Raw genomic sequence first — 22,840 nt, forward strand, 5'->3', positions numbered from 1 at the left:
TTTGAGAACTATGCAAACTTATTTTCTCAGGTGATGGGGATCATGATTGACAGTGGTGTTGGAGGTAATGTTTGCATTGATTGGTTTGTGAATAATATTCTATTCTTTTCTTACTGCCCAAGTGGGAATAAATTGGTCAGATTTGAAATGATGCACAAGGGTTTGATGGATAAAGCATTTCATAGAACACTGTATTATGAGGTGTTCTGTTATAGAAAAGAACAAATCAAATTTTGTGGTTTCTTAGGTCGTCTCATTATGATGACTATAATTACATGATACAGAAAGTGAAAATAGAAAAAACTTGTAGATTTTCCAATTTGTATTGAGTGGTGCAACGAAAACAGAGTGGAGCATTCTTCAGGTTAATTTCGGATATTGGCACTCACATATGGGTTCAGATTGGTTGAGGACAAGCAATCTCTGGGAAGGGAGAACTGTCTTATCGCCGTTTTGAGCGACCAAAATAATTGGATAATTTGATTTTTAGTTGCTCAATATTATTTTATTTTAGACATAAAGTGCAACTATTATTTTTTTATTAAATCAAAAAGCTTCTCAAGTTGATATTTAATATTAAGTTCAAAGTGGTGACCAAAGTGCAGAAAACAAATATTAAAATATAGAGAAAAGGGAAAATATTTTAGTTGCCCGAAAATTGTCTTTAAAAATAATTTTGGGGAAGAGAAGCATCCTGAATTTTTTTAATCAAACCCTTGATTGTTTGGGAGATTAAACTAGGTTCATTCTTCATTCAAAGGACAAAGACCCTTTTGGCCATCAGTTTTGTGGATGAAAACCCACCTAGCTGATCAAGTGGATCCAATGAAGTTAACCATTGTACTTATATTTTGTGCCATTTGATTCTGCACTGTTTTTTGATTTGGAGATTTTATTTTGAGGTTTTGCTGGGTTTGCAGTTTACAAATTCATTTGAAGTTTGGCCGACAAAATGTAAATTTGAGAGAAATAGATTTATGGGTGGTGGTTATTTCACTTTTGCTTGCATATATATATATATATATATATATATATATTTGTCACTACTGTCTATAGAATTCAAATATAATTGTAGGACGTCATGTGCATAAGTGTGCTGAAAGAACATGCAGGTTTATAGACTGCTATATTTTTCTTAGGCATGTACGGTGAATAATATTTCTGGTCAATTCAGATGAAAGTGATGCCTTTGGCTATATACTACTGTGTTGGTATGGTGAGAAAATCGCCAGGTTTATTAGAAGACATGTATCCAATTTCTCGCCGTAGCTCCTATCCATCTTCCCATTGTTGAGCTGTTGCATTTAGAGTGTTTCCAGGGTGGTGTGAGATGCAAAGTGGTAGAAAATTAATTCATGCTGCCATCACAGGGATTAAGGAAGCTATAGAGTTAATGTTTGAACCTGCTCTTCATTACCAACAGTCCAATAATTTATAGATGAGTATGATAGTCTAAAGGAATAAGGAAACTCTCAATTTTAATTGTGCTGCAAGGAGGTGTATTCTCCTAAAGAGAAGTGATTTACTTCATGGTACAATCGTAGGATCAATGAGAGTCAAAAAAGTGTATTGTCTTGGATTTGTTGCTCATAGCTAGTTTCACAACACTCTGCAGATGATTGCAGCAGTCTGAAAGAAGTAGCATTTACAAAACTCTTAGTTAGACAACTTGGTTTATTACTAGAAAATCTGTATCACTCTAACCAGCCATGCAATGTTATGAAATTTTGATTAAACTTCGTAGGTCGCTGGTAAAAGGTCAAAGCAATTACTCATTGACATTCTCCAAAGAAATTTCATGATGAAAGACCTCCTTCTATTGGTAAATAAATATATCTAGAAAATATGTGATTGCAGCAGTCTGAAAGAAGTAGCATTTACAAAACTCTTAGTTAGACAACTTGGTTTATTACTAGAAAATCTGTATCACTCTAACCAGCCATGCAATGTTATGAAATTTTGATTAAACTTTGCAGGTCGCTGGTAAAAGGTCAAAGCAATTACTCATTTACATTCTCCAAAGAAATTTCATGATGAAAGACCTCCTTCTATTGGTAAATAAATATATCTAGAAAGTATGTGTAAAAGAACATCTGGAATTGATTATCTATTCTTACATTTTGATACTTAGTATGATCTTTCATCTTTAGTGTCATTTTGTTAAACTTGCAGTTGGACATGTTAAACAACAATATCTCTTGTAAGACAATTTGCCAAGCACTTGGAAGAAACTCAAAATAATTATAAGGGTCACTACATTCTATTGGTTTAAATTGTGTGGGTAGTCTCTTTTTGAGAAATTGGTTCTGTTTTGTTGGGTTTAATTTTTCTGCCTGTCTTGTGTTGTTAGCTTTTGTTTTGTAGCCTAGTTGCTGCTTGTTCTAGTAGTTGTTCCATGTTTGCTTTGTTTGGCTCTAATGTTCTATTTGGCCTTGCTTTTGTCAATGGGCATGGCCCTTTCAAAAACCCATTGATTACCTCATTAGTGACAAGGAAATCTAGGAGTAAGAAAATTGTTTGCAAACAATGATTACAATTGTCCATTGGAATTTGACAGCTTTAACATGTATTATCAACAATTATCGGTGGATTCCAGGCATCAGTATCTTTTTGAAAACAAAAAAACCCTAAAATAGAATGTTCAACAAAAGCATTCGACAGTTTTCCCTTTTTAATGCCACAAAAACATCAAATGGGGACGGATGTGAACAGGAATGCATTCAAACAAGGAATTCTTTTATCTTTTGTTTTTGATTCAAACATAGCCAAATATTTGTTGTCAAACTCAGAAATCTCAGACTTGCAGATGCTGGCCGATGATTTAAGTCTTTTTAAAATATATTCCTGTTGCAAACTACCTATGATCTTCATTTTCTTCAGTCACAAACTGCAAATCTTCACTCTAATCTTGTGATAGGGAAACAAGCTAAAAATGTATGAATATATTATTAAATACAAATTTATAGAGTATAATGTATTTAATATAAATAATATTATATGTATGAATATATATTATCAAACTAAAATATAATGATATATATAAATTTTAAAAATATGTGTATAAATTATTAAATAGTATATTTAAATATTATATAAGTTTAAATTTATTTATATGATTGAATTAAAATAGTAAAAGTAGTACCCATAATGTACCGAGCCCCTCCCAAAAAATTATTTATTAACGTCCTTAGACCCTTTTCATCTATATGGCCTTTTTATTTATTGTTTTGTTTGTAGGCAACTTGCTTTTTTAAGCAAGAGCTTGCTTATATAGTCAAAAGTCACGACCATCAAAAGTTGACAACTCTCCATTTTGTTGTTGGTTTTGCTAGTGAAGGTGTGGGTTCTATAGATCTTTCATTAAAGGAAAAGAAGAACTATTGCACTAGATAATGCATACATCTTGTTGAAAGTGAATACACAAACACATAGTATAACATGCATACATCTTGTGAGCTTCAGGATGGTATAACATGCATTCCGATCAGAGAAGATTTCTGAATTTACTATTTTTAGTAAATTGCGACATGCTGACGACTGTTTGCTTTATAGGGTTTTTCCGGGTTTTTTGAGAGCTCCAACATGGTTTGACATGCAAATTCTTCGGAGATGATTTCTGGACTTACTATTTTTAGTAAGTCATGACTGCTGCTCAGAACGTGATGAAAATGACTTTTGACACACTATATTTAGCAGTATGCTATTTATAGTAAGTACTATTTTTAGCAGTGCTATTTTTGGCAGGGGTTCTGCAACTCAGCTCAGTGGCTATGTTTGGCAGTTTTATTTTTTGCAGGATCCTGTGTTTGAACTCAGATGACTATTTTTTGCAATGTAGCTCAGTACCTTGGTCTCAACTCATTTTGGCAGTATTTAGTTTTTGGAAGAAAAAGTATTTTTTAATACTTTATTATTCCCCATGGCCAAGGCGTGATTTGTGTTGTGACTTCAAGGGGTCGCCATGGTGTTTTTTATTGAATTATAACTTAAGGCAAGTTGGATGATTTTCTAAGTAAGATTGCCTAAATTATATTATTATTTATGTGATTGTTGAGCACTCACTTTACACAATATTAGCAATTTTAACAAGGTGACTTTGCTATGATCTTGGACGACTTAGAGAAGGGAAATATTATTTTTATCCTAAGTCTATTTGGTGAAATATTCCACCTTCATATTGAGACACCAAAGTACAATTTCATCAATATTATTTTATGAGTTATATTTATCAAAAATGGCGATTTATGGTGAATGTGAGTTGGGCAAACTTGTGTAAAGGGAATAAAATGAAATGCAATGCTTAATGAAGGTGAAATGTAATGGCATTTGGTTTGGGCGCATTTGGAGAGCATTTGAATTTGAATTTGGCCTAGAAAAATCTATAAATAAGGGCCTTGGGCTCTCATTTTGCATCCATGAAAATTTGTATAACGAGGTGCTGCCAGAATGGTGCCAGATTTGTGCTTCGAAGTTGCGAGCTTCCTAGCCTATGCCAGTTTCGTGCTTGAGATATAGCACCTAGCTGTGCAGAGACTATTTTTCACTCAGAGAAATAGATAGAGCTATTGAGAATGGTTGCATCAGTTGCTTTTTTGTTTTGGTGTGAGTTAGTGTGTTTCCTAGTTGATGGTTGGCGTCATGGCTGAAGCGTATTTTCACTCCTAGTTTTCTGTGCGGGTTGCTATTGATTCTGGGTATTGGCTCTAAAGATTTCTATGCTTCCAGTGATGAGATTTGTAAGTTTTTAGCCCCTAGTGTTGAGTTTTCAAATTTTAAATGCAAATCGTACTTTCCAGCCTAGACATACTTGTTAGAGAGGTGCATTGGGATGCGTGTTGAGTGTTGGGGTCCTATTGCTTCTGTTTTCCTGTTTGTACTTGGTCGCTCAATGCTTATTGTCGGTTTGGGTGTGTTGTTGGGTGATTTGAGTGGGTTTTGAGTGAGTTACGAGCATTTTGGTGTGGTTTGGTGCTGCTGGTTATGCATTCCCAGCTTGCTGTCATAAATATCAGATTTTCTAAAGTTGGATTTTGGGTGTGATTTTGAGAGTGTGAGTAGATTGGGTGGTCAGATGATGATTGGAGGTCTCGTTGCAGTTGTCAGCTCTCAGTCAGCACTTGGTTATCACTATATTCATTGTAATCAAAGAAACGGGACTTAGACTCGGCAAGGCCGACTCGGCGTCAGACTCGGCTCCAGACTCGGCTGGACTCGGGAAAGTGAAAAACTCAAGAAATTTAGAGATTTTTAAAGATTTAAAACTTGTTTCAGACAACCTTTATTGAATACACCTTAAAGACACAAAAACATCATCAAACTCGGCTCATTTGATTACATACACAAGTATACATCAATCACATAAGCATAAACGCAAATTGTAGTTGAAGAAAATAACAAACATAGATATATAAATATTGTCAAATGTATACAATATTACAAAACTCATGGAATAAAAAATCCATGTCATCATATGATGATCATCAAATGTTTTATACAAATACCAAAGGTAAATAGTAAATACTAAATACAACTACAAGTGTACAAGCCTATGGCTCAGAGGGCCGTGCAACTGCACCCTCTCGCCCTGGCCCCCTGCGAAGGCGTTTAAAGTAGGTCTTGGATGATTCAGCAGCCATAGTCGCTCCCCGTGACACCATGCCATGCTCACCAACATCAGGAACAACTGTGTCAAGTTCGCCAACATCAGGAACAACTGTGTCACTCTGAGTCTCAGTATTTCCTGTCTCTGCTCCTCCTCTGCCATTGCTATAGCCTTAGCCTCTATATCTACCTGGGCAATCCAATCAATGTCATAATCACTAAATACAGCTGTAGGAGTCCCAGGAGCTGTCTGATTCTCATTGGCCCACTCTGCTTCAAGATCAACCTCATCTAGAATGACAGGAGACATGTCAACTATTGCATTCTTTCTCATTCTCAGGCGGAGGTTGTAGTGAACAAAGACGAGATCATTCATCTTCTCCACAGATAATCTATTGCGCCTCTTGGAGTGTATGTGCTCAAACATACTACAATTGCGCTCACAACCTGATGCGCTGCATGGTTGGCTCAAGATGCCAATGGCCAACTTCTGAATATTTGGTCTCTCTGGGCCAAAAAAGTTCCACCAATGATCTGAGTTTGAAATGAGAAAAATAAATAAAATCAGTCTCACTCATGAACTCATTTAACAAGTTACAATATAGTATTGAATAAAACTAAAAATTAAGCCTAACAATTTATTTTTACCTGGCATCATAGTTGTCGTACCGTCTTTGGCGACAGGACGAGAGAAGGTCTCCCCTTGTGCATCTGAGAACATCTGTAGCTCTTGAAAAAGGTCTATCTGAGAAGTACCAGTAGGTCCCATCTTCTCCATGATTGCATACAGCCCATTAAGGACCTTCACATCAGCCTTAAAAGAAGGGATAAAACGGAATGCCGGATTCAGATAATAGGCTGCCGCATGGATGGGCCTATGAAGCTGATGATGCCATCTCCTATCAATGATCTCCCAGATGGGACCATACTTGCTCTCATCTGCTCCATAGACGAATCTGATGGCCTCCTTCGCCCTATCCATGCCCTCATATATATAGCCCATTGCGGGCTTATCTCCATCCGCAACTCGCAACAAAACCACCAAGGGCTTAACAAACTGCAAAATTGAAAATATTGTGTAATTTAGAAAAATGAGCAAATAAGAGAATACATATAATAAGTTATAAAACATGAAGTTAAATTGTAGAATTTATAAAAAAATTACCTTCACTATCTCATCACAAGGGACCCAAAAGCCTTGCTCATCAAAAATGCAGTCTGCCATCTCTATCCCTACAGGGGTGGTAGCATAGGATGAGGAAAACCACTTCTCACCAACAATCATACGTCTCAAGGCAGACTTAGACCTAAGCATGGACTGCAATGTGAGGAAGTTTGTGGCAAATCTTGTGATTCCTGGACGAGCTAACTCCTTCTGCTCTGTGTGTTGTCTCATAAGAGCCAACACGCATGAATGATTATATACAAATTTGCAGACATTTCTTGCCCTTTCTACACATCTCTTGACCAATGGGATTTTTCCAATATACTCCAACATGAGGTCAATGCAATGAGCAGCACATGGAGTCCAAACTATAGATGGGTGCCTCTCCATCAATAGTCTACCTGCAGCAACATAATTTGTTGCATTGTAAATTGTAATTAATGGAGGTACAAACTACAAGATAGTAATTAATTTGCAAACAAAATTAGTTTGTCGGTCACCACCTGTAGCACATTCTCCTCACCCACATCTTCAATCACCTCCTGTATCTGCTCACATAGGTAGGTGGCATTGTTGCAATGGACGGAGGCATCAATAGACTTGATGAAAACGGTGCCCCCTGAAATAAAAAAATAAAGCTAGGTCAATGATCATTCAATAAACCATTAGATAAAAAATAAAAAATTAAAGACTATATGAAACTAAAATTAATCAATCACCTGCGGAAGAAACAAGAAAATTAAGGAGAGTTCTATTTCTCCTATCCGTCCAACCATCAGTCATGATGGTGCAACCTTTAGTGCTGCATATGTGGCATTGTTCATTTAAATCCTTTTTCACATCATCCACCATTTGAGACAAAATGGGTCCCCTCAAATCATTCTCACTAGTGGCTTTGAACCGCGCCCCGAACCGCGCCCCGCATATGGTAATGGCATCAACCATTTGTTGCCAATAAGGAGACCTGTCGCAAAGAAACTCAATGAGATAAGTTAAGTATAAAAATTAAAACAATCAAAGTTATCAAACATAAAAGTTAGTAAAACATTCACTTGGCTACAAAGAATGGAATACAACTGTAGCTCCAAAACCTGCCAACTGCCATTTTAGCAGCATCATGGACCTTCTTGTTCCAACCCATGCCCTCAAGCGACAGTTGGGACCCAGGAGTAGTGCGAGGCACAAAGAAGGAATCCAACCTCGATTTACGAATCCTAGGTCCAATGGTAACATTCCCACTACAACTACTAGTGGTAGGAGCATGAGAAGTGGCGGTGGCACTACCACTTATAGAAGCAGAAGCAGAAACGGAAGCACCAGCAGTAGCAAACTGAGTGGGACGATATGGAGGTAAGGAAGAAGGGCCTCCAACACAACCTAACTGTGTCCCTCTTCCTAAAACTGTCTCTCTCCCAATGGCCGCTCGATCCTCCTTTTGTTTCTTTTTTTCTTTCAATCTCCTCAACCATTAGATAACAATCATGTACGGCCTCAGGGATTGCTTTTAGGCATGGTTCGGCATCATGTCCACGCACACCAGCAATATGGTATTTCAGCCTATATATACCTCCATGGAATATTGTTTTGCAAAACATACATTTTGTTTGTCGCTTCCCTTGCCCTGGAAAATCCTCATGATATTTCCAAGCAGGGTCCTTTCTAATGGGGGGTCTAGAAGCTGAAGTAAACATTTTAGGATAGTTTTTTGAAACTTAAAGTTGAGGCAAATTGAAATAATAAAGTGAAGTTTGGTGCAATAAAACATTACAAATACAAAATAAAATTAATACATATTACATACATTCAAAAAAACTAAAGTAGGGTTTGTCAAACCCTACTTTAAAAAAAAAGAAATTTACAAACCCTACATAGTACAACACTACAACTACATACTACATGCTACATACACACATACAAAAGATTTTGAAAGAAGATGTAAAACTTTCAAAATAAATGGATACAAAATTGAATTTTTGCATACAAGAAACAAACTAATCTTCAAAAAAACAACTGTACCTCTTACAACAAGCTTGAAACGAGCTGCAAAGTCTTCCTATCCAACTCTTGATGCACCAAATCGAAACACAATGCAGCTCCAATGTGACAAATTGAAGAAAACTTGAGCTTCCTCCTTGCTGGTTTTTCTTCTATGCACCCTTGTTTTTCTTCCCAACTCACTTTACTCTTCCTTTTTTTGCAAGTGAATGAAATGAAAGTCAGTTTTAGGGCTAGAAGACAATTAACATAAAAAAACGGACTTCAAAAAACTTTGCATATTAATTTTTTTTTGTGTTTTTTGTTTGCCTTATGCCGGCCGAGTCCGAGGCTCGGGACTCGTCGAGTTTGGCGAGTTTGGGCCAAACTCGCCAACTCGGCGAGTTTGGCGATTTTACTCGCCAGACTCAGACGAGTCCGATTCCGAGCCCCTGGGACTCGCTGAGCATGACTCGGACTCGGACTTGCCGAGTCTGGGCGAGTCCGGCCGAGTCCCGTTTCTTTGATTGTAATGCTGGTTAGTAGTACTTACAGCAACATTTTGGCGTTCTGTTGTCCCACTGCATAAGTGGAAGAGGTTGGCTTAGCCGCCTACCTTAGATTAGCAATATTTCTTATATTCAGAAATCTTTGTAATGAATTGTAAAGCTGGTTAGTAGTAGTAACAGCTATGTTTCATATTTCTTATTCGGTTCCCACTGCATAAGTGGAAGAGGCTGGCTTACATAAGCGGTTGAGTTGATTGTAATGTTGTCCGCCTGCTGAATAAGCGACAAAGTTGATATTAATTTCCATTTTGACGCCTCCCACTGCACAAGCGGTTGAGTGATTGCATTCTCAGTTCTTTGGCTTGTCCTTGGCTGGTTTAGCGCCAGGTGATTGCATTGTTTTTCAGTATCCCGTTGTATAAGCGGAAGGGGCTGGCTTGCCGCCTGAGTATTGTAATCAGCATTTTTCAGTGTTGCATGTAACGATCCCCTGTCACTGTATGCTCTCGCCCTCCTAGTTTGGGTTCTCGGTGATCAAAAGGTGGAAGGGTTCCTTTTAGTTGATTTGGATTACATTATTCCATAGTTCCAGAGCTCGCCGAGTCCTAACGAGTCCCGAGATGAGTGACCCTAACCGAGTCTCAGGGACTCGTGACTCTTCAGGACTCGCTATAGGCAATGATCACTAGAAATTGGTTTTTTTACCGAGTTCTGCCAAGTTTTTGTCGAGTCCTGTCATTTTTTTGCCAAGTCTCGATTCGAGTCAGCCTTGTCGAGTCCGCGCCGAGTCCAAGTCTTGTTTCTATGCATTATTCTAACCCTAACGGGTGATTGGTGTGTTGTAAATCTGTTAAAAATAAAATAAAAATTTTGGGGATATTACATGATGATTAGGAAAGAAGTAAGGATTGGTGGCTTAAATATGGTAAGTATCACTTGTATTATGAATATTATTTGTTCCTTAGTAGTAATAATCTAAGGCATAATAATGTATAATGATTATTGGAAAACAGGTAGTCCCTAGCAAGGGACATAACATATTACACAACTAACTATGCTCAAATGAGGATCATCATTGAGGTATGCCTTAGCACTATCATATTCTTCATTCTTAGAATACCATCCCCAATGGAAGGTCATATTGATGCCAACGCCAAAGTCCATTAACCACACAATTTTTGATGCATGATTTGCTAAGGTTGTGACAAAGGCATCTGCATCATCTTGATAATACCTTTTAGACTAACCATTTGAATCATTTTTTCTTCTTTTTTCCTCCTCATTGTAGTCTCTATAGAAATTCTTGGTCTTGTCGTAGTTCCAATCGTTAGCCTTGGATCTCCCATGATATTTTGATGTAGAATTTTCTTTTTCATGTCCTTCTTGCTTTTCTCCTTTGGTGGTGTGAATATCTAGGGCCTCCTTATATGATTCAGAAGCTTCTTGCCACATCTCCTTTTAGAGTAAAGTAGTCACTACCTCATCCATTTTGAGTTGCAATGTATTGATCTTGATTGCTGTGTAGTCCTTAATGTAAGGTTGGTAAAACTCACAGATAACACAGTGTTTTCCACATGTACCAATTATTCATGTACTAGTACATTCATATATTCACAACATAAGTAATAATGATAAACAACTAGACCAGAATAGTTATATCTTTATTGATTTATCTCGAATCTCCATACATAATCCCCCTGCCGAGGTTCCGACCAAACATTATATAAACCCGACGGTTGGTCAAGTTGCCAACCATCACCAAATCCCAACTACTCGACAGAAACCTCTTGGCGACAAACACAACATAACACACTTATAAATATTATTCTTACTACATACGTTATTTACCCCTAACATTAGCCGCCCCAAAAACGTAGTCGTCTTCCAGATGACTAAGACAAGAAAAGTTGAAATATATAAAACAAAAATAGGACCGAGAAGAGGGAGGAGGCATCCCTGTAGTGGCCGCAGGAGGGGGTTGCTGTCCGGCATGAAGTTTCAGGTTCTTTTATGCCAGCAGCTGCCGTTCCCGTGCTTTCTTTACCATGTGAGCAACTTCCAGTAGCTTTTTATCTTTTTGTTCTAGCTGTGAGGTGAGTTCTGCCACTTGGGCCGCTAGTGCTTGCGCCTCCTCCTGCATGCTGCAACAGGCCTCATAGGTGGTTATCTTCATTTCCATCTCCTTCCTCAGGTTCCTTTCCACTGTAGCTAACTGTGCCTGCTTCTCGCCTTCCTTCTACAGTGTTGTTATGTCAATTTGCTAAGCTTCTTGCTCCACCTAGTGTTGCTGCATCTGTAAGTACACATCTTGGAAGGCCCTCTCCATGCTGCAGAAGGTGGTGCCCAAGGTGCCCGTGCCTCCTACCAGGTGCCTGTGGGTCCAATTCTGAATCATCTCTGGCGTACTATGGTCCGGCCACCCTTACTGCTCGAAGTGGCGTGCGAACTCCTCCGTACACCCTGTAGTCATGAAGTGACAGAGCTGTGTAGCGTCGGCTGAATTGTCGGCCTCCATCTGTCCAGTAAGCTGTGCCATGTTGCGTGCAACATTGGAGAGCCCCTGTCTCTCTCCCAAAAATCGTTGGAGTGAGCCTGCTGGATCACTCGGATCTGGTGGGGTGATGTGAAGTCTTGCAAGTGCTCCCTCCGGTCCACTGCTTTGCTTGTCACTCCCTGGGTTTTGATACTCTCGCTCAACGGGTTTCCCTCCGTCCAGGTCTGAGATAGTAATACCTCTATCTGGAGTCATGCGCGCCCCAATGGCCATTTATGCGGTGCAGGGGAGGGGGGAAGGTGTGGGGCGAGTGCGAACTGCCCTAGCCATCCATCCAACGAAGCGTCTATATCTTCGTCCGTGACAGTATCCAGTGCTGCCACTGCCTCCAAGTCACCCTCAGTCATTCGTATATTCCCTGTCTCCTTCCCTGCTGGAACCGTACTAGTACCTGCTGGGGTCATACCAGTATTTGATGAACCCGTACCGGTTCTTGCTGGTATTGTACTGGTTCCTACTGGTACTGTACCAGTACCTGCTCCTGCTGGTACTGTACCAGTACTTGCCAATGTTGTACAAGTACCTATTGGTACCGTACCGATGTCTGTCGTACCCAAGTTTGTCATACCAGTGTCTGTCGTACCAATTACTGTCGTACCCTCTGTAGGTTCTGCTGTAAGTACGGCCAAGCTGATCTGTGGTAGTGATACCCGTCGTTGTGTTGGTGGTTCCCTTTCGTTGATTTTTTGGAACAGCACCCCTATTGGTCGTACGTCTCCCATGGGGCTAGCCACTACAAGCGCTTCCTGTGGTACTGTTGACGTGTATTTTGTACACAATCATACACAGAATAAAATACCAATAGGCATCTTATCCTCTCTTGAGAAAATAGTCTCTAACTGCTGAAGATTCGCGTAAAGGATCAGTTAGGATGACTCCAAGGTTCTTTGATGTAGGGTCTCTACGTGTGGACAAGCTCCAGTGGTATGATGTGATTTGCTGGGATCACAAGGGGACTTACATATGATGATTGAACTTCCGATCTGCTTTGCTGGACACAGGCTCTTACTAACTTAGATTTGGAAAAAAGAATGAAAAAAGGATAAGGGCGAAGAGAGGATCTAATCCTAATACTAAGAATGTAGGAGCAATGATTGATCTTTGACAAAACTCTAACTAGGTCTTGTTTTGACATCAATGGAACATCTACACAAGGCTAGTGCGATCTTCTAAGGGAAGCTTCATGATGTTCAAATCGTCACCGCAGGGATAGATACCATCCAAGTTGATGCATATCAATGAAGAGGCGACAAATTGAAATTGAGCTTAAGCTGAACGATTCCAGTCGACTACACAAGGCAAGTTTGCAATCAACAAACTGCTAGTAGTATGGATGTACGAATTCCACCATCAATCAATCACATTTCCTCCATTCATCTAATCATCTACCATCTAAGATTGAAGACTCAACAAGAAACCATGCAAATTGCAAGAAAACGACATATTTCACCATTACTTCAATGAAAATGGAGTTTGTTTACAATCAATGGCAACAATTTCTTGCCTTGTCCTCCTATTCTACTCTCTATCTACTAACTACTTTCAACTATTTCTATCTTATTTCTCTAACTCTCTCCCATTACAAAATGAAATGCTCGGGCTTATATAGTGCCCACAATACAATTTGATGGCTTAGATCAATTCGAGATCAACGACCAAGATTTTACAATGAAAACCCTAATTAGGGTTTGTTACAACCATTACATAACATTTAATGCTTGACCAATGATAAAATTGTATTGCTTGGACACATGTCCTCTCTAGAAAAATCGACCAATGGATAGCCGGGGTAGGTACATCGGAGTTCGTGTCACCTTCCATGAGTTAAGTACATTGAATCTGGACATGCTGAGGTGGACCTCACTGATTGGAGAAATGATGACTAGGACGCCACCTCATTTGACACTTGTAACTTGGTAGATATTCAACTTGATGTTGTTGAGAAGCTTGCTTTAATTAATTCATCTGGAATTATTTGCTTCTTCAACGAGCCCTTGTTCTAACTCCCTGTGTCCTTGATGTGCAGGATGATGATGTACCTCGCCTTGGAACGCTGGATTGAAATAGGTCGCCCTTGTCCTGGCTTGATCATCCCGGCGAAGACCGTCCTTGATCCGGCTTGATTTTCCTTGAAGAGATCTCCATTTGATGCCTACACAACATTTCAAAATTAGTAACATGATTTTGCAATACATAACATAAATTAGAGAGCAAATTTTAGGAAACTTAATGATAAGTCCTTTATTAATCATTTCCTAAAAACGATTGAGCTAAGGGATTCAAAATTCAAAACTTTAAAATTTAAAATATGACGATCAACAAATAAAACAATAAAATCAAATCGCCATACCTCAATAGAGAGCTAGCTCTAGAATGCAAAAAGACAAAAGATCGCCTAGGCAAAATTGATGTATAAATGATCTTCAAAGTTATCTCCTCAAAAGATCAACTTCGCCACCTTTGGATTGAACGTGATCTTCAAATATCGCCTCTGGTGTGGTCTTCAAATTCGCCCAAATGAAGTATTGCACCACCTTTGATGTAATAGCGCCACCTTGGATTTGAATGGAATTCGCACCCCACACTTCGCACTTCCTTCCTTCTCCTTAATTCGCATGTAGAGGGATAAAAATAATGATGTGAAAACAATAGTTTTCACCCTCCATATATAGCGCTTGCACCCTTTCATCCCTTAGGCCGACTTGGAGATATGAAACGATTTTTTTAAAAATGATTTTAAATGATTTTAAATAAAATAAGAAGGCCGACCTCCCTTTATAGCGCTTGCAATCGATTTTCTATTAATTAATTAATTAATTATTAATGCCTTACGTTTTTTAATTTGCAAATTTCGATTTTTATAAAGGCAAAATAATTAATAAATGATCAACGCCATATTAAATGCCAAATTAAATAGGATTTTCAATTTTATCGAACTTAGCATTTAAGGGAAATTTGAAATGTTTATTTGGGCGCCAAAACATATGAAAATGAAGGGGACGTACCTCATCGCTCTGGTCCCTTGGAGAGGGACAGGAGCGATCCATGATTTTGTCATGTTTCTTGCAATTTTAACGTTCATCTCCTTCCTTTCCACATTCAATATCGATCATTTTGATGGGTCCTTCGAATTTGATTGCCTTGCATGTGCGCACAAGTGCCTTTGGGTGTTCATCGCCCTGGTCCTTGTCCAAAGGACAGGAGCGATCTCCATATTTTCACGTTCAATATGCATCTTTGACCTTCGAACTTTCCTTGTAAAGCGAATAACATCTTTGCTCGTTCCTTCTAAGCTTGTTCCATTTGTTTGCATGTGATGTTTGGACATCTAGAGGGATCATCGCCCTTGTCCCTTGGAGAGGGACAGGAGCGATCCATGTCTTTCTCCATAATCTTAGCAACTTTAAACTTCGATCTTCGTTGTGATGTCTTCCAAACGCCGTCCTTTACCTTGTTCATCCTCGCCTTGCCTCAACTTTGAAGGAATATGAGTGTTTTTGATGGGATCGCCTTGGTCCTTGTCCAAAGGACAAGAGCGATGTGGACTCCTTAGCATGTTTGACGATGTTTGGACGTTCAAAACACTTGCATGTGATCTTCAAACGATGTCTCGAACCTTGTATGACCTTATGAAGTCCTGACTTAGCAAGTATTTGAAACAAAATGGAGAGTCCAAGGCAAATCGCCCTGGTCCCTTGGAGAGGGACAGGAGCGATATGGTCCCTATGTTCAACTTGGTGATTATTTTACGTTTGAAATCTTCGTGTATCACCTTCCTATCATACCATGGACCCTCTAAGACCTTGCAAACCCTTGACCTTACGTAAATCTTGCATGAAATGGCCAATATATCCAACATCGCCCTGGTCCCTTCCTGAGGGACAGGAGCGAACTAGGTCTTAGGGTGCAAATTTCTTCATTGTGATGACCTTTAAGTGCTTGTGCTCGATGAAGATGCCTTAAGATGTTCTTGCCACCCTTCGTCTTGACTTAGATCGATTTCAAACTTAAGTAAAAGGCAATATAACCATTGTATCGCCCTGGTCCCTTGGAGAGGGACAGGAGCGATCCATCTCTTGTGGCCTTCATTTCATTTTGTCAGGTTCCAAATTTATATTCAACGGATTCGTCATGCTCTACTCCATTCATCCATGCCTTGATATCGTCTGCAACTTGGCAAGAAAATTAATTATAACAAAAATCGCTCTCGTCCCTTCCTGAGGGACAGGAGCGAACTGGGCATTTTGGGACCCTTGTGGACGTTTAAAAATCTTCAATTTGTATTCAATGAGTTCATCTCACGCTCTTCCTTGCCTTTGGACGTAAACTTGTCTTGATTTTTGCCTGGATTTTGCCCAATGAAGGACATCGCTCTGGTCCCTGGGAGAGGGACAGGAGCTATAAGGTACTTCGCCCTGGTCCCTTGGAGAGGGACAGGAGCGAACTTTGCATTCTGGACCATTCTCCTTTGTGTTAGCACTTCAAATTATATTCATTTGGTAAAGCATCTTCCTTTGGACCTCTTCAAATCATCAAGTCAACGAAATCTCGCAAGGACAAGGCAAAATTTGATTTGTAGCTCCGGTCCTTCACTGAGGGACAGGAGCGATTTTCCTCCTGGAGGCGTTTCGGTGCTCATGAAAATCTTCAATTTATATTCAATGGAAAGATCTCGCCGTTCTCCATCACTTCCAATTTGAAATTCGTCTTGACTCTGCAGGAATAGTGAGATATTTGAAAATGAGCTCCCGTCCTTCACTGAGGGACAGGAGCGATTTTGCTCCTACAGGCCAAAATAACATGATTTTTCACATTTTAACACTTCACAAGGCAAAAACAAATCATTTCCAATGCCCAGGATCAAAAATCAAAAAAGTCAAAATTTAGTCAAAATATTCAATCGGACAAAAATTCACACTTCACTCTCAACACTTAGACAAATTTAAGCTCTGCATCAACATTCCAATTGAACATTAGACCATTCTGGCGAATTCATTGCATTCAAAATTTGCATCCTAGAAAAGGAAGCTCAAAAGCTCTCAAAAACGACTGGATTTTGGCCTGAAAAGACAAAAATAAAAACCCTAAGGCTTGACCCTAAATCCAGACAACTAACTGACTAACAAAATCCTAAAGACGAAAGCGAAAACGAACAAAAGACGAGCAAAAAGAGGGGGTCCCCATTTGCGATGGGGCGATGTGTGAAAATGTCACAACAGGTACCAAGTGTGCCAAGGATAGTTTTGAAGGTGTGAACTTTACCCTCGTACTTTTCCATTGGGCCCGTAACCCTCCATGTTGTTCCTCCTCTTCCTCCTCTTCCTGCTGCTGCGACTCTATTTCCCCTTGCTCCTCTACAGTTGTGTGTCTTGCCAGATGGAACCCCTCATCACCACTTTCCTTCTCTTCAGTCTCTTCCACCTCCTCCTCCGAATCTTCTGCGCTGCTAACATCTTCGACCTCGATGGATGTGTCCAGCAGTGTCGCCTAGTGTGTCTAGATGGATATAGTAGTACATAGTGGGTTTATTCGGTTCCACCCGTCCGCGTGGTTCAAATGTTCCCCATATTTCTGGTGTTACCTGCAGGCGTACGACATCCAGGAACAAGCTGATAGCATGATGGCATATGTAGAACGTCTTGTGTTCTAGTCTCAAGAAATCATGGATTCGTTCTGCTAGGAGTTGCCCCCAATTGTACACCTTTCCACATTTAATCCCATTTATTAATCCTATCATCCATATAGCTATGTCGGATGCCCAAATGGCTCCGGTAAGGCGACTTTTGAACAGGTCCATTAACATTTTCCATTCTCCTGGTGCGATAAATGCACGCTTCATTCCTCTACCGTTGACCCAGGCACTTTTCCACTGTTCCTCCGTGAGATCGTCTCTGCACACCAAATCCATCAACCATTTCTTTTTTTCCTTGGTGAGTTTTTTGGTTGGTTTGGCCGCAGATGTCCCTTTCTCGGGTATACCAAATACCCTCCTGAAATCCTCTGGTTTAAATGAAACTCGCACTATGCACCCTTGAAACTGAATCACTGAAGCTCGTTCCTATGGGTTGTACCCGGATACCATGGTACGTAGAACTGGTTCGAAATCCTTTAATGCTGAATGTGGGCATCTGGATGGCATGGTCGACCTGGGCCTTCCTGAGAGAATCCTTTGTCACATGGTCTGGAGGGGTTTCTTCCCACCAGGTACGACATTCGTTGCCAGTCACACTCTCAAATGCTACATTCTCCGCCATGATTTCTGAATCCTTTTGTCCCTTTGGCTCGTTCTTGGTTTTCTTGCTGCTGGCTAGCTCTGTGGCAGTCATGGCTGCACTGCAACTACTTTGTTCTATTCTTCTTCCCTTGCCTTGTCCTTGGTCGTCATTATAACTGTCGGAAAGAGTGTCTCGCCAGTTTGTACGACCCATTGTACCACCCACAGTTTCCTTGCTGTACAGCTTTCCTAATGTGTTTTGCCAGACGACCCACTTGCTTCTTATATCTGCCTGCTGCCTGCTTCACGGACTGTTGCGTACTGGTCTTTGTGCGGTACTTGTTTTCTTGTTCGTACGAATTCCTTCTCCTTAGCTGACCGTACGATATGTGTTGGGCTCTGTACGGAATATGGTGCTGAGGTAGCCTGCCATACGAGATACTCTGTCGACCTTGGTGCCCACCGTACGGACCAAGTACGGCCACTGTACGTCGTACACCTTTCCTCCAGCTGCTCCCCTTATACCGTACGCCGTACGATTTATTCCATAGGTGGCTTCATCTTGTCGCGTTCGTACATCGTACGGTATAGACCTTGCTTTGCTTCTCATGCGTCGTACACAGTACAGGTTAGGCAATAGTACATCTTCCTCTGGCGCGTCCATACGCGTAGGTCGTACGCCGTACGATGTAGACCTCCGATGCTCTTGCTTCCCCGCTCGTGCAATCCGTACGTCATACGGATTTGTCACTACTTCTCTACCCGACTTTGCGTCCTTATGGGTAGTCCGTACGGTGTATAGGCTGTAGTTCCTTCCTCTGCTTAGTCGTACAGTTACCTGCCTCCGTCTTCACAATTCCGTTTGGCTGCCGGGTTCACTTTGCTGCCTTCCCTGCTCTGTGCATGATGGGGTCTCTTGGAGGTTTTTATAATCACTTATCCCTGTCAAGGTTAGGGTTAGGTGCAAATGTTTTATTAACTTGATATAAAATAAATGCCTTTTTAGTAGTCTTAATTTTTTCCTAGTGATTTTGCCTATATTTGCCTAGCATTTTAATTTTTTAATACTCGCCAACTTGGACTTTTTTCTTTTTCCCTGTATTTCTCTTCCTTAGCCTTTAGGACCCCCTTTTTTAATAGTCGTTTTACTTCCTTTATCTAACAAGGCTTTTTAAATATCAGTCTCCGTACCTTTAATTTACCTAGGTATGGTTGTGCCTTCTAATTGGTCTTCTGGGGGCCATTGGCCAGTTTATTGCGTCTGCCCTTGCTGCTGAATGATTTTCCTTCCTCCTTTGTTTTCTCCTTGCTGGCCGCATACCATGCTTCTTTTTCACCTTCTTCACTGTTCCTTTGTTCCTCGTCTTGTCTTCCTTCCATTTCTTGTTTGGTTCCTGTTCGGAGTCTTCCTCCCCACTGTTGTTCCTCTTCACCCCTGAGGCATCGTTCGGCATCTTCATTCTTATCTCTGAGTCGTGCAACCACATACATACTTGTGGGAGTCTCCTATAACATTCTTGTGCACAACACGTCCCTAGGTACTCCAGATCCCATATCTTGTCCACCAATGGAGCGGGTCCCACACCCTTGTATCGGTCGTCAATGTAGCGATCCCCATACTGTTGGTACCATTTTACTCTCTCTCCGTCAACCACCGGTGGTCCAGTGGGGTTAGGGATCACCCGGTACAATGAATTGGGTCTGCCTTCTATCTCGTCTGTCTTGGAAGCGATGACGAATAGATCTTTTGTTTTCACCACCATTTTTTAACAGGGACCTAGGGTTGCCCCATATACCTCTAAGTTGAGCTCCTTCTCCAGGTCCACCGATTCCTCCTCCTTATTTGTGTTCTCTGCTCTCCTTTGGGCTTCCGCTTCTTCATCAATATCATATGCTACGTATCCTTCCGAAAGTCCTTCGTATGGAGCCCGCTTCCTCCAATGTCCTAAAACCCGCACCCACACAGCTGGGTCCCCAAAATACGCATTTGTGAGGTGCTTGTGGATCCTGGGAACCGCCACACCTTCCACCCTCTTCGATACAAGTCGTTCTTCCATGGCCGCCAAAGGTTTCGCCCAGTTGTCATCTCTCCGGTAGGGTTCTCCTTTCACCACCGAGTCTTCTTCGACTTCCTTGCTCCCGCCAATGGTCCAATGCCCTCTGGTGGCGTATCCCAGCATGTTAATCTCAATCATGGGTTTATTTCGTTCTTTGTAGATTTTCAACTTGGAACCGATCACTGGGTCTCTGATCGGATTGTTGTCCAGAGTTGAAAGCTTTACTGCCCCGTTCCTATCGACCTCTCTGATCTTATAGGGTCTGAGCCAACGGACCTTGAATTTCCCTGGTCGAAGTTTGTTCCGGCCATTATACTTCAAAACTAACTACCCCGGCCGAAAGTTGGCCCTCCGTAGATGCTGGTCATGCCAATGCTTCCGTCAGCATTGCGCCACCTCCGTTGCCCATTGTGCCATTAGTCTTCGTTCATCTAGTTTTATCAAGCCACCAAGCCTTGCATTCAAGCTTTCTTCATCCCTGAGTCTGTTCTCTACCGCCACCCGAAGGCTCGGTATGGTGTACTTAGCTGGTACCACTGCCTCCTGCCCGTACATGAGCTGGAACGGGGTATGCCCGGTAGTGACTTTGTATGTTGTACAGTACGCCCATAGCATGGTTGGTAATCTTTCCTCCCAGTCTTCCTGTTCCACCCCACACGATTTGTAGATTATTGATACCAACACCTTATTGGTTGCTTCTGCTTGTCCATTAGCTCAAGGATAGTACGGACTAGATAGGTTATGGAATATTTTAAATTCTACAGTCATGGTACGAATTACTTGATTGACAAAGTGCACTCCCTTGTCGCTGGTGATTTGAAGGGGTATCCCGTACCTTATGACAATCTGTTCGTACAAGAACCGTGTTGTACTCAGAGCCGTGTTGTCCGGCAAGGCCCTCGCTTCTCCCCACTTGTGAGGTATTCCGTGGCTACTACAATGTATTTACACTTGTGCATGTTACTTGGCTTCAAAGGTCCCACAAAGTCCAGACCCCACCGTTCGAATAACTTCTGCGGTTGCGAAGGAAAGAGAGGCATGAAGTCCCTCTTGAGTGGTTTTCCCGCTCGTTGGCAAGTGTCACACCCAATCACCCACTCTCGAGCGTCGGTGTGTAGAGTTGGCCACCATAGACCGGCCAGAAGCACTTTCCTGGCAGTTGCATCTGGTCCCATATGTTCGCCTGCTAATCCATCATGTGCCTCCTTCAATACGCTGCAAATTTCCTCCTCCATGACACACCTCCTTAGGATTTGGTCAGGACCCATTTTATATAGAAGCCCATTAATTAGTTGGAAGGTCTTGCTCTTCAGTGCCAGCTTCCTCCGTTCCCCTGAAGGCATCTCTCTTGGAAATGTGGAGGTAGATAGGTACTGGCCTATCTTTTCATACCAGGCTGGTAGTATTGCAATTTGGAACAAGTTTGCATCTGGAAAGTCTTCGTTCACTCCCTCGGCTGGTTCCCTTGATCTGATCCTTGAGAGTTGATCGGCTATTACATGGGACTTTCCTGGCTATACGATAATGGTGAAGGTGAATTTTTGCAGGATCAGTAGCCATCAACTTACCCTACCCTGGATGTTGGCTTATTTACCAGATACATTAGTGCCTGATGGTCCACATAAAATGTGAACAGTGTAGCCAACAGATAGTGTCGGAACTTCTATACTGCGTACACCATCCCTAGTGCCTCTCGCTCCGTTGTGCTGTAGTTCCATTCAGCCCTTGACAGGAGTCGGCTTGCGAAAAAGACGGAATGGTCTAGTCCTTGTCCTCCTACCTGCGCGAGGGTAGCACCAATTGCAAAGTTGAAGGCATCGACATGTACATGAAATTCTTTGTTCCAGTCCGGGTATACTAATATTAGTGCTCTCACCAGCCGATCTTTCAACTCTTTGAAGGCTTCTTCCTGCTTCGTACCCCACACAAAAGACTCTCCCTTCCTTGTCAGCTTATCTAAGGGCCATGACACCTGCGCAAAGCCTTTGATGAATCTTCGGTAGTAGTCGACATGGCCCAGGAATGATTTCACCCTTGTCACGTTTGTTGGGCTCTCCATGTTGACAATCACTCCTATCTTGTTCGGGTTTGTCTTCAGACCTTCCTTACAAACGATGTGGCCTAGAAGCTTCCCTTGTGGTACCATAAACCTGCATTTCCTTGGGTTCAGGGCTAACCTAGCCTTCCGACATCTTTCCATGCACTCCCCCAAAGCCTTCAAATGGGTGTCCTGATCGCTAAAAATCTACCAGTCATCCAGGAATGCCATGAAGTTCCCTACGGACATCTTGTCAAAAATGTGCAAAATTATTCTCTGGAAGGTTGCAGCCGCATTGCACAGTCCGAAGGGCATGCGATTATAGGCATACACCCATTCCTCCACCACGAATGTGGTCTTTAGCTTGTGTTCTTCCACAATACTTATCTGGTTGTACCCGGAGAATCCATCCAGAAATGTGGATATCTCATGCTCGACGACTTCTTCCAGGATGCTGTCAGTGAATGCGATTGGGAATGGGTCTTTGATGGTTACTGCATTCAGGTACTTGAAGTCCACGCATATCCTTATCTGATTGGCTTCCTTCTTAAGAGAGATGACTATTGGGGAAACCCAGTCACTAGTTTCCACTTTGAATATGATCCCCGCTTCTAGCATTTTATTGATCTCCTCATTTACTTTGGCTGCGTAGTTTTTGTTCATCCTGTACGGCCTCCTTCGTACCGGTTAGGCTCCTGGTACGAGGGTTATGCGATGTACGCATAGCT

General features: G+C 41.4%; 1 protein-coding gene across 4 annotated transcripts in view; it reads left to right on the forward strand.

The window, feature by feature from the left end:
* Positions 1-22,840, forward strand: part of LOC131062006 (uncharacterized) — a 334,716-nt gene that overhangs the window by 205,719 nt on the left and 106,157 nt on the right. For 3 of the 4 annotated variants that reach the window (XM_059216662.1, XM_059216661.1, XM_059216660.1), the window contains exon 9: positions 1,977-2,054. The exons of the other annotated variant lie outside the window; for it this stretch is intronic. In XM_059216662.1, the coding sequence (XP_059072645.1) occupies positions 1,977-2,054 (78 nt within the window). The remainder of the gene's footprint in view (positions 1-1,976; positions 2,055-22,840) is intronic. 4 annotated transcript variants of the gene reach the window in all.

The sequence above is a fragment of the Cryptomeria japonica genome, chromosome 2, assembly GCF_030272615.1.
Source record: "Cryptomeria japonica chromosome 2, Sugi_1.0, whole genome shotgun sequence".
Classification (NCBI taxonomy): Eukaryota; Viridiplantae; Streptophyta; class Pinopsida; order Cupressales; family Cupressaceae; genus Cryptomeria; species Cryptomeria japonica.